The 12,196-nt window shown below is 54.5% G+C and overlaps 1 protein-coding gene across 1 annotated transcript in view; it reads left to right on the plus strand.

The window, feature by feature from the left end:
- The first annotated feature begins 5,385 nt into the window (after positions 1–5,385).
- The window catches only part of SCHIP1 (schwannomin interacting protein 1), a 43,571-nt gene continuing 36,760 nt past the window's right edge, over positions 5,386–12,196 (plus strand). Inside the window, exon 1 of the mRNA XM_082486947.1 lies at positions 5,386–5,980. Within this exon, the coding sequence (XP_082343073.1) occupies positions 5,453–5,980 (528 nt within the window). The 5' untranslated portion in view covers positions 5,386–5,452. The remainder of the gene's footprint in view (positions 5,981–12,196) is intronic.

A 12,196-nucleotide genomic window follows, 5' to 3' on the forward strand; every position in this document is an offset into this window, starting at 1 on the left:
CTCCTTCACTTGGGACAAGACGGTGCAAGAAGCCCTGGCGAGGCGTGATCGCGGCTGCTCCCGGAGCGGCAGAAATCCCGTGAGGTGGGAAAATCTTACAGCTGAGACCTTGCGGTCAGTGTAAGAAAAGTTAGGGCAGGTGAAAAATAAACCAAAGCATCGGTGCCCGGCTGCACGGGTGAGGAGGTGGCAGAGATGCGGGTAGCGCCTGCGGCACGCAGCGCCGAGGACGGCTGATGGAGGGAACAGCACCTCTCACACGGGTATATTTATAAATGCATTATAGTCATCGCTTCTGCGTGAGTGATACATTCCTTTCCCCAGCAGCATTCGAGCTTAAATTTGACCTTTTTTTCATTCCCCTGCCTACTCTGATGCCTGCGGAAATTATTTTAGAGGCACCAATCTGCCAGCTTGGTTGTATCTGGGACTCTCGAGCATCACCTGGGAAAACAGCTAAATAACACCAACTGCAGCTGAACACGATGAGGATAATAACCCAACGTCCCCAAATCGGGGCTCCATCCTCCCGCGGTCGTCCCCATCCTCTCCGGTAGTCGGTGGTGGGACCTCGGCGTGCTTTGTCCCGCTCTCCTCCCACGTGCTGCAAGAGGCGCAGGGGAGGCTGGCGCGGCGCGGCGCGGCTCGGGCAGGCAGCGGGCCAGGGCTGCCTTGCGCAGGGCTTCATTAAGCCTCTCCGATAGAGCCTAGAAAGCGTGAGCGGCTCCTCCCGGCGCTAGCTGGGGGCTAGGCTGCCCGCCGGGGGATTAATCAAGCAAAGGGTACTAATAGGAAACAGCGACAGATGTCGAGCGTGTGGTGCTCCTATATATAATTTGGCCTTAAAACACAAATTCATGAGTTCCTGTTTGCTTTCGTAACGTTGGAAGGTGTCTGTCACCATGGTATCTGCGTGCTGCAGGCGGGACAGAACCAGACTCTTCTCCACACCAAAAAAAAAAAAAAGAGGTTTTTTTTATCCCTGGAAATGGTGTAACGCCCACCCTGAGCTGGGGGAGAGACTGGGGGGGGTGCGTGGGACGGTGCTGCCGAGGGACGCCCCGGATGGAGGCAGCTCGTGGGCTCTCCTCCCTCCTTCTCCTCCTCCTCCTCCCCCCCAGCCGGCGCTGGAGCGGGGCCCCGGCGCGTTGGTTGGGGACAGCCGGGGTCGGGGACAGCTGGGGTTCCTTGGACGGGGAATATTAACCAGGGCGGATATTTTAAAGATGCCTCGGAATTAAGGCAGCGAGGTGAATGAAGGCGGGGACCCTCCCGGCTCCTGCAGGCTCCTGCAGGAAGGGGAAATCACAGCTATTGCACTGGGCTTGCGCGTCGTGCAAAAGCTGGCGATGCGCCTTGTTTGCCGTGAAAGATTAGAAGACCTCCACGGCCATTCAGGAAGGATGGACTCACGGAACGCGCGGCAGAAAACTTTTACAGAAGAAGAAAAACGAGTAAAAAAACCCTCCCGAATAAAAATAGCTAGTTTAGGGACCAGTGAATATATTGGCCACGCGATTTTTGGAGGCCTACGCTCACTTGCGTGCGTGTTGGAGTCCAACGCAGACTCCAGGCAAACGCTGACAACCTTTCTCCTCCCTGTGGGATGACAGAGGGCTTGTACCCGGGACAAGGAGATGCGCGTGGAACTCAGAGCAGTCCTTTTCCTGTTTCGGGGTGGTGGGAAGCATAAACTCTTCGCGTTTGGAGAAAACTGTGCGTTCCTGTACTATCTCGGGGCATCATTTCCCCGGCAAACGCCCACCTGCGTAATGGCAGTGGTCGGCTCTGCGTGGAATTCAAAGAGTAATCCCCCCAGAAACCCCAGACAGACTTTTAGGTAAATGCACAGTTTCTTTAGATGAATTATGGGTCTAATTTGGGGCTCTCGGCGGGCTCCAGGTTGCACAGGTAGCAGCAAGCCCGTTTGCTGTGAGGAACACGATCCAGTCGGAACTGGAAGTACCCAGGGCGCAGTTTTGTCTGCTTCCCTCGCTACGCAGCCCAAAACGAATGAGCCCACCTGGAGATCCCCTGGTTGGGGCTCCCTCTGGGAGAAAGCTCTTTGGAGAGACTAAATCAACGAGCCCGGCAGGAGAGACGGCCTTTCAAAGCTGGGAAAACCCCAAACTTTTGAAAAAGTCACAATCCAAAAGCATTTGGCTAAAAACCAGCAGATCAGATGTCAGTGTCAGCTACTGCCCGTGCTTCAATCCATCACTAGCTGCTGCCCTGAGGAATTCTCTTGAGGACTGACTGATGCCAGGAACCCACCGGCGTTCTGGGCCGGATGGTCTACGTGGTCTTCTACTCGTATCTCAACAACTGCATCGGACAGCGCATCCTGCGCGGGGCTGCTCAGGGTTTGGGAGCTCAGGGTGGGGGTGAGGGTGCTGAACGGTAGATGAGATGAAGACGCAGCTGGAGGAGATGTTCTTGTACTTCTGGATTCGGATGATGTCTGTGAAGATCAGGAGAAGGTGACAGCTTAAGGGTGGTTGTGACTTCCCTGCCTTCTGCCTTCCCTGACCCAAAAGGTTCTGCAAATTAGCCGGAGAGAGAGAGCGCCTGCATAAAACGCATTTGAGAATGGGGTTAGAGTAGTGCCAAAATGGTAAAATGAAATAAATTTAATCGCTTATGATAATAAGCAAACGGGCTTTTAAAACGGCCCCGCATTCATTCAACGAGAGTAATACGTATCTTATTTTTATGATCTATTTCTGTTTCAGAAAAAAGCTCAACATTCCTTGTTTGTATTAAAACCTCCTTTGCACTAAATAAAATAACTGTAAAGCACGTCCTTTCATCTACAAGGGCTTGCGTTCACACTCCTCACCCTTTAAAATTCATATGAATTTCAAGTTTTTCGTTGCGTTGGAGAAGCAACGTATTTGATGTGGGCTTGTAAAAGAGAGGAATTACATATGTGTTTTGAATAGCAATATCTGGTTTCTTCTCGTGAAGGGTCGAGTGAAAATACACTCTCCACATATAATTAGAAATGTCGAGGGCTTACTACAAGATTAAAAATGATTGCAACTGTCTGCAATGAAAAAAAAAAAAAGGGGTATTAAAAAAAAAGAGAAACTCAGAAAATCATCAAAGGTGTGTATTCTTATTAACCTCATGAGAGAACACCGTCGTTTGAAGACAGCGGCGGGCAGGTGGTGGCAAGGTCTGGCAGTACGGAAGGCGGTGCCGGGGAGTCAACCGAGTCAACTGTGTTTGGCTGAACGATGGTCAGAGTGGCCGAAACAGCCTTATTCCACCTGGAACGGGTCAATTTGCGATGGGAGGTGGCTGCCACCCACATCGCGCCCCTCTGGGCATCATAGACTGGGGTCTGCACTGGGAAATTCGATGGGCTACGCAGGCGGGGAGTTCTCTCCTCTTCCGCAAGGTGTTACCAATGCACATCAAAGGAAAGAAATCTTCCTAATCAATCAGGCACACCACCAGACCTATAAATAAAGCTTTCCGCGGCCTGCAACTGCCAGACTGGAACCAATGAGGCGGCTCCTCCACTTTGCTCCGCAGATATTCGCTCCTTAGGGTGGTTGGCGGTATTAAAAATAGACTCAAATACAGAATTCTGCCCTGTGAAGTATGTCAAATGCCATCCCCCTCCTAACCTTACGGGTGTGCAACTGGTGAAAGCTTTTGCCAATACAACCCGTTTCCAGGATCGAGGTTTAACTCTTGCACCCTCCTGTCGTTCACCGGACTTATTTTTAAAACTGCATTTTCCACAGTTACTAATTCTCCGAGTCCCAACCACAAGCGCCAGCAGCCCGGGAGGCACACAGGGATGGTGCGGGGAGGAGGGAAGCGGCCTTGACCACGGCTGCTCTCGCTTAATGTGAGAGTATCTCCGGTTACCCCTTGCTGGTAACCTGGAGAGCAGCTGGCAGAGACACTTAACCAGAGAGGTTAATATCCTCTTGGCCAAATAAGCCATACTACTATTTGCCACGTACCATAGTCCCATTTTAGCCCCCCTGAGCGGTGGCTAAGGAGGCAGAGTCTCCCAGCCCATGGGAGGAAAGCGAGTGTCTCCATGACACCTCAAACATTTCAGCCCGAGTCTGTGCCCTGACTCCCGACAGGTTATGCCGATTTTTTTTCTGTCTCCTTCATGGTGTTGGTGTTTTGGTTTGGGACTGCAACCACGACCTTCCGTGGCACTCGGTCACCGCTGCCAAAGAAATAGACGTTGAAAAGGACTTGTAAGTCGGCAGAGTAGACAGTGCATTGGTGCTTGGTATCACCCTCGCCATCCCACGGGACGGTTTTAAACCTTATGCAACTGTAAGGATGTGTTTCTTACATAGCTTTCCCTATTTCTGCCAGAAAAGACACTCTCAACCCAATTAAATGTTTGAATTTTATTATAATTAAGACTAGTTGCTCTGCCAGAGCCCAGGGCTGGAAGAAGTTTACCATCCCCAATATTCTTCCCCACTGTATCTGCTGGGTCGGGTCGGTGGGTATCTGCCCCCCGAGGCTCAGAGACCAGCGGGGTGCTGCCGCGTCTCCCAAGCACCACGTCGAAGGGGCTCTTCTGTGTGATTAACGCTCTTCATTTCGGCCACGCAACACTGAAAGGCCTTCTTTAGATGAATTTGGGAATGGGGACGTTTGCATGTTAAACTTGGCTTCTGTGACCTAGAATATATAAACTAGATTAGGTTTTTTAGCGGAGTTATTTATAGGCTACTCTTAACTAGTTACTTTAAATTACTACCAAAAAAAAAAAAAAAAAAGAAATTGAGAGTGTGAGAAGTGGTAATTTGTAACGTGCGGCTGTGTACGTCCCTGGGGCAGGGATGGCGAGCGGCGGAGGATGCCACTCGCGTTGTAATTAACACCGAACCACCTCCAAAAAAAACCCGGGCATCACCGAAGCGATGGCGAAAGGCACCACATCCCCTTTTCCAAAACGCACATTTTTGTTTCCCTCACGGAAAAGCTCGATTTCCACGGCAAAACAGCGTTTCCCACCCCTATCCCCCCGGACATCGGAGGCCCTGCCCAGCCCGGGGGCAGCCTCTGCCCGCCCTGCCGCCGGCCCTGCCTGCAGGCAGCGGCTCCCTCGGTTCCCCCCCGCCCCACCGGTGAGCGGCTCCCCCGGTTCCCCACCACCACCCCCGGCGGCGACCGCCCCGCCCCGGCCCCGGCTCCCCCCGCGGCGGCAGCGGGGAGCACCACCCCCCCTTCCCCTCCGCGTCCCGCTCCTCCCCGCTCCCGCCCGCGGAGGGCGCTGCGATCGCGGGGCCGCCGCCGCCGCCGCCGCCTCCCGCCCGCCCGGGGCGGCCCCGCGGCGGCAGCGGCTCCGGTGCGGCGGGGCGGCCCCGGCAAAGGCGGGCGACCCGCCCCGCTCCGCTCCGCTGCCGGTTTGTCTGACTCGGCGCTTTTCGGTTCTCTCCGGCAGGACTCCCGGGAGGATGGGATGGATTTAGGGAGCGACGCCGGCAGCAGCCGCTCCAGCTCGGAGTCCAACTCCAGCAAAGCCACGCCGTGCTCGGAGGGCAAGTCCTCGCCGTCCCCCAGTAGCCTGGACCTGGCGGCGCTGGAGGACTCGGAGGAGGAGGAGGAGGAGGAGGACGGGGGCTACCTGCCCTCCCCGCCCGCTCGCCGGCAGCCCCCGCGCTGCCCCGCCGGCGATGCCCGCCGCCCCGCCGCCCCCGCCCGCCGGAGCGGCTCTCCCGTCGCCGTCCCCCGCCGCTCCTCCGCCGCCGCCGCCGCCGCCGCCCGCCCGCGGCCGCACCAGCGCCCGCCGCCGCTGCCCCCGCAGGAACGGCGGCGGAGCGGCGGGGGGGCGGCGGGAAGCGGGGGGCGACGGGCGCGGCGGGGCGGCGGAGCGCAGCCCCCGAGGGAACCGCAGCCGCCGGCTATGGACTGGGCGGCCCTGGAGAGGCACCTGGCCGGGCTGCAGTGCCGGGAGCAGGAGCGCGGCCAGCGGGCGAACCCCGCCTCGGTGAGTCGGGAGGAACGGGGAGGGCCAAGCGGGCAACGAACGGGCGCGGCTCGGCCCCGGGGCGGGGGGGGGGGGGGGAGCTCCGGCGGGGGAGCCGGGTTTGGCGGGGAGGGGGTGTGAGGGATGTCGTGTCCCCCCCCCCCCGGTAAGTGCCCCCCACCCCGGCGCCTGTGGGAAGCGGGAGGTCGGAGGAGGTAACTTTGCCGGAGCATCTTCGGCTGCCGGGATGGGGCAGCGGCCGGTGCCGGTGCCCGGCGGGAGCGAAGTGCCTCCGGTAGCGTTGGACCGTCTTCAGAGGTGGTTTTCCCTCGGAGGGGGGGGGGCTGAGGAAAAACAGCCTTTCTGCTGGCTGGGGGCAGCGGCAGGCGAGTGGTGTACGTTCTCCTTGTGGTAAGGGATGATGAGAAGCCGGTGTCAGCCAAGATGAACCACCACCCCCCATACCCCCCCCCCCCAGCCGTGTAAATTGTTAGGCGATGGCGTTATTTAAGAGTGTTTTAGAAATTGTATGGAACTTCTGAGGCGCAAGCCGCAGCGATGGTGAGATGAACAAGCGCTGCACACGCGCCCGTGGCACCACGCCGCTTTGAGACTCTTTCCATAACGTATGGATTCAAAAGGAACCTACAAAATCTCCAGAAACCGCTGCGGGAGCCCTCGGATGCGATGACACACGTGATGAGAGATGTGTGCCTCACCACCCACGCCCTGCGGCCTCGCCGCTGGCGCGCTCCGGGTTTTTTTTTTTTAATGATTTTTTTTTTTTTTTAAGGCATTCCATCCCCTTACTTCCTGTGAAGTCATCTGGCTCAGGGAGGTGGGGATTTCCCCCCAAATCCTTGAATTCCCACTGATGGGTGAGAAATGGGGGTGAGTGCTGGATGTGACAAATAAGCTGATAAAGGAGTGGGACAGCTGGCGTGCAGGACCCTTTTTCCAAAGCCTGAACATTATAGCCTCAGTGCCCTGAGGACCTGACAGGTAACATCCTTAATTACAGTCATTTGTGCAGAAACTCAGCTTAGGGGAAAAAAAAAAAAAAAAAAAAAAAGCAGCTCATTTTTGTGGTTTGGGAGCTTATTTCTATGGCTTTATCTGATAAACTCGTGCTGCCCCGAGCTGCTGGAAGCGTCAGCAGTGCTGGAAACTCTTTGCCTCCGGGTATGTGCTTAACCAGGTGAGGTGTCACCAAAGGAATTTTGCCTGCTCTCCTCTGTAAGGATTCTCCTCCTCCATCCTTCCGCTCCCTCCTACTAGCACTGGAAGGCATTCGCGGCTGCCTCATGCCCTGACTTGTCCTGCCGAGAACTGGGGTTTGCAGGTTGTGCCGTGCAACCCAACCGCCCGGGTGCTCCTCAAAAGCGCGTGGAGCCGGGCTGAGCCACGGTGGGTGCCTGGTTGTGGCCATCGAGCAGCCCGGTGCCTTGAGAGTGTCTCCCGTGGGTAGGACTGTGCTGCTGGTCCTCTTACGCTCACAAGCAACTGGAGTTTCTGCTCTGCAGACATGAGTTTTTCAGGGTAATGCAGTCCTGGAGAGGTTTTCCTCAACCCTCCACCCAACCAGCGGTCCTGGAGGTACCTGAACCATGGTGGTTTTTGGGTTGCTTTCCCAGCCTTGTCTTAACACCTACGATGCTGGGCTTCCCCTTCCCCTGGCGCGCAGGGAAGAGGAGGAGGAAGAGTCATTCCAGCTCTGCTCTTTCTGTTTCCCACCCCGCCGGGAAGGGGCATTGCACCTCCTGGCCAGCTCAGAGGAGGTGTTTGATGCCCCCCATGACACCGCTGTCCCCTTCCGCATGGTTTGGGCTGTGTCTGTGGCACCCAGACCTATGCCCCATGAGCTGCAGAGACTCGATACCTTCAAGGCTCACTAAAACCTGATTGAAGAGGAAAATCCTCCCCTTTTTTTTTTTTTTTTTTTTTTTTTTTTTTTTTTTTTCCCCTGACATTTTCCTGCGGTTCAGTATCTTGCTATTTATAACAAAGCCTTGCCTTGCCCTGCTGGAAGCCCAAGTGTTTGTAAACATGAAAAGCACGAAGTGAAACAAGCCGGGAAGCAGCTAGGGAGAAGATGGCCTGGCTTGCTCCGGCTGAGTAGCAAAGGATATTAGAAACAGGGAAATTTCAGTATTATAGGCTTTGGCTGGTTGTAGTCTAAAACGATCTCGTCACCAGGGATGGGATGTGAAAGCAGCTGTTGCTCTGAGTGGAAGTGTTCCTTGGGCTGGTTTGTGTTATCAGGAATCCTGTATAGGTGTTCTCTTAAGGAAAATAAGATCCTGAGCAGCTCCTATGAAACAAGAGAAATAGAGAGGTCTTTCTGCTGCCGGTACCTGCATTTAGTTGCCTCTTACTGTGGTCCAAGAGAAGGCAGGGCAGGGGCCACCACGCTGGGGCGGGCGTCACCCACCACGGCTCCATCCGGCCTCAGCTGTGCTGCCCGGCCGGTGCTGTGCTCCTCACCATGGGGTCAGCCATGGTGTTGGGAGAGGAACCCTGCCCTCTTCGTCCCTGCCTCCTGTCCCTGGCTGGCAGCGTCCGAAGCCTGTTTCGGGAGGTTTTGATGATCCACAAGGCTGCAGTGACCTGTGCTGAGTCCTTGCTGGGGGATGTTGGTGGGGCTGGAGTCACGAGAGAAGGAAATTCGGACTTCTGAAGAAATGCGATTTTAGGAGGTTTTCTGAGCAAGGAAGATCTGGGCTGAACTGCAAGGAGGGGTGGGGACAGCTGCAGCTGGACTAAATAAAACGTTTAAGCTGAAAAGGGACCTTCAGTCACATCTGTACGTGCAGAGGTCTGCCCCGAGTCGCTGGGAAGGTCGGAGAAAGTGAATATTAATTACGTGGGAATAGCTGTTGGTTAGCTTCCAGGTGGAATTACGCAACGCAAATGAGATGCGAGGGCCAAGGCTGGTTCCTTGGGTCACAGACAGGGTAATGGTGGCTGAGAAGCGCCTACCAGGAGCATTCCACTTTCTGCTCAGCTTTGGCAGCCCCATTAAATAACGCTGGTGAGAGCTGGGCCGGATGGTGCTGGGCTGGGGGTCTGTCCGTCCTGGCCATGCCATCTCCATGGGCAGGTTGATCTCAAGATGTGGGCTTGCTGTAATGCCACCCAGGTCCCCATCACCGCATCGGTTTGGTGGCTCCGGGAGGATTCACATGGATCAGGTACCTATGGGAAGATGACGTCTAGAAATGGAGGATGTTTCCTTCTTTCTCCCTGTATGAGGGCGAAATGACTGTTTCTGGAGCTGCAGTTGGGCAGACAGGCTGCCTGCAAGCCCACTCTGACACGCACAAACCCAACGGGGTTGCGTTAGACGGCTCTTGAGTCTGCTGGGCATCTACCTAAGAGAAGAAATGACATCTTTTCTGAAGGCCATTGATGCTTAGAAGGTTCATCCAACAGGTGCTCGGACCAATCTCATCACCCAGCTGCGGGAAGCCTGCTGCCCCTGGTTTTTTCCCTTTGCTCAACTCCTGGTTGTATCCGAAGTGGTAACAAATGTGCCGTGAGATGATTTATGGCGCTTCGGAGCTGTTGAGGTGCTCGGGAAGCAACGGCGCTCTGCTTGCTGTTTCGCTAATGGCTCTAATAAAATCCAAATCAGCGTTAATGGTTTTAATATTCTTTCCATTGCATCTCCGAGGATGGTAATTACAATCAATAGGACATATTTTCTCAAAATAATATCTGCAAATTCCATAGTCAATTAAAAAAACACTTGCAGGGGAGGAAATGGCTCAGCCAACCGACTTACCCCCTGTAAGGAGACTTGGGTGCTTGTGACAGTGTGTAGATGGATGGCACTACCAAATGAATTTTGCCATCCGCAGAGCAGGCTTATTGCAAGGAGTGGCGATAAAAGCTCATCCCTGCAGCCTCCAGGACTTCTGCAGAAGCCTCCTGCACGGGTTAGGGTGTGCTGGAGTCTGTGTGTTGCCTTTTTGTCGCTTAAATATTCCTACATAAACTGTGGAGACCGATAGATGCCCGTTATGTGGTACCTTTGGCAGTACGTATAAGAGGTCGCACAGCAGCGCCGTCCGCCCGGACGCATAACGTACCCTCAGGCGCGTGGGCTCGTGCATTCGCAGCCTGTTAGGAAGTCAAGTTTGTTTCCTCGTTTGGTCCTGGGGGCCGTCTTGAGTTAGCGGAGGTGGGCACGGCGCTCCTGCTGCCTTCAGAGCTGTGTTTGATGGGCGGCCAGCTGCCCGCGGAGGGCAGTGGACCTCTTTGGGGAGGACCCTGAAAGGCAGCGAAGAAGCGCCGGGGCCGGTGGTGGCAGTCTTAAATTCGCTGTCTGTAGCTTGGAAATGTTTCAGGTCTGCGTTTGAAAACGGTTGGAAACCTCTGCACGAGGCTTTAAGGGCTGACACAGGAGGTGCCAAAGGCTCGTAGGATGGAGGTTATCATGGACCATGTAAATACCTGTTTCTTCTGCCTGTGGCTTTATTGGTGTCTCCTCTCATGGCTGCTGAACGTTTGAGACAAATTCACGCTATATATTACAGTGCGGGATTAAATCTTTAAGTAATTTGATAGTTGGCCCTGGGCGGGGGTCTGGTTGTGATGGAGCGGTGGGGCGGCTCCGGAGGGAGAGCCGGGTCAGAGCAGCCGTGGCGGAAGGAGGAATGTGTAGACCAGGTTGGCAAGAGGGAGTAGAGGAATGGAGCAAGCGGCGATGCTTCTGCGCCCAACGGGCGCTTGTGAAAGCCCCACGAGAGTATCGGTGTAGGGCTGCCGGGAAGGCGCGCCGGGATCGAGCGCAGAGCCTTGGTGTTGCGCGTTGCAAAGCTTTGGTCTACCTGGGTGGGTTGTCCCTAGCGTGGAGGGAGCAAATGTTTGCCTGAAGGGTGGCAGTGAGTTTGTTCTCACTTGAAATAAATAATAACTGCTTAATTGAGCTCGCTCAAAGTGTTAGGTTCCTCATCCCTAGGTGATGTTCGATGTTGTCTTGGCCGCGAGCGTTGGGAGCGGGAAGTAACAGCCGGGGGTTTAATGCCTGAAAGCGATTTTCCCCAGACAAGAACTGTCGGTGCATTAACTTCTGACACGCTAATTTTCAAAATCCAACCTCCGGCTCGCAGGAAATTGCATTTCTGTCATTCCTGCAGCGTAGAGGCCCAGCAAGACCGTCTCTCTCTCCAGCTGACGGCTCTTCTACCTATTCGATTTGACCATTTAACTCTTCATCAGGCAACTGAAGAAAGTCAAAGTCATGGTGAGAGAAGTGCTTTGGGGCAGTTCATTTGTTTTAAGGTTTAGCTGATGTGAAAAACAAACCTTTTAGCTGTGGAAAATACTGTAATTTCCATCAAACCTGGGGGGGGAGGGGAGAGGAAGGGGTTTGTATTTGCTTTGTGCCAGTGTCCCCCCCAGCGTCGGCGGGTGCGGGACCTGGGGGATGTATGGCGGTGGGCGATGCGTCGCCGCCACGTTCTGCTGCGGAGGAATCAAAGCGGCGTTGTACTTTGGCCACTTTCCACCCAGCTCAAAGGTTAGATGAGGCTGGCGAGATATTAATGATTCTGCCAAAGTGTGCGGTGTCATTAAGCTAAGAAAACATCTATAGGTACTCTAAAGTGCTTGTTGCTTGAAGAGCGTCGGTAATTACATAGATTGGAAAGATGTACGTTCGCCGCTTCTGAAACTGGGCCAGGCAAAATGCCCACGATTAATAATCTTGAGCAGAAACTTCATCTCCATTGCTGCTGCAGAGCCGTTCATTAAAGAAAGTGCTAAATACGTGGGGCGACAGCACATGGATTCTTTTTTGATGGACGATTCTCCTTTATTTGAGTATTACTATTACGTGAATTCCTCGGTGTGATGGACCCCAGCGAGCTGGCAGAGCTTCCCGGTCGATTGGTAAGTCACCGGTTGGTGTGGGATGCGGAAATGGCCAAAACAGTGGAAATGGCCAAAACGAGCCGCGAAAGTTGGGCTGTTCTAATGCTAATTGCGTCGCGGGCAAGAGTAAATCTCCCTTTAATGCGCTTGTATGCGGTACCGAAGAGCGCTATGGGTGGTGCTGACTACGTAAGGCTGATGAGGATAGTTTAAAAGAGTGTTTTTGGTGTTGGGTATAGTAAGTAGCAAATGCTAAGGATTTCCAAAAAGAGAAGTGAGCCTTTATGCGAGTTGAATTTTTTCTCGTCTCAGAACGTAATTTTGTTGGCGTAATCTTGAAATCTGGGGATCCTGCAGCCT

Source organism: Vanellus vanellus, assembly GCF_965231255.1.
Source record: "Vanellus vanellus genome assembly, chromosome: 8".
Taxonomy (NCBI): domain Eukaryota; kingdom Metazoa; phylum Chordata; class Aves; order Charadriiformes; family Charadriidae; genus Vanellus; species Vanellus vanellus.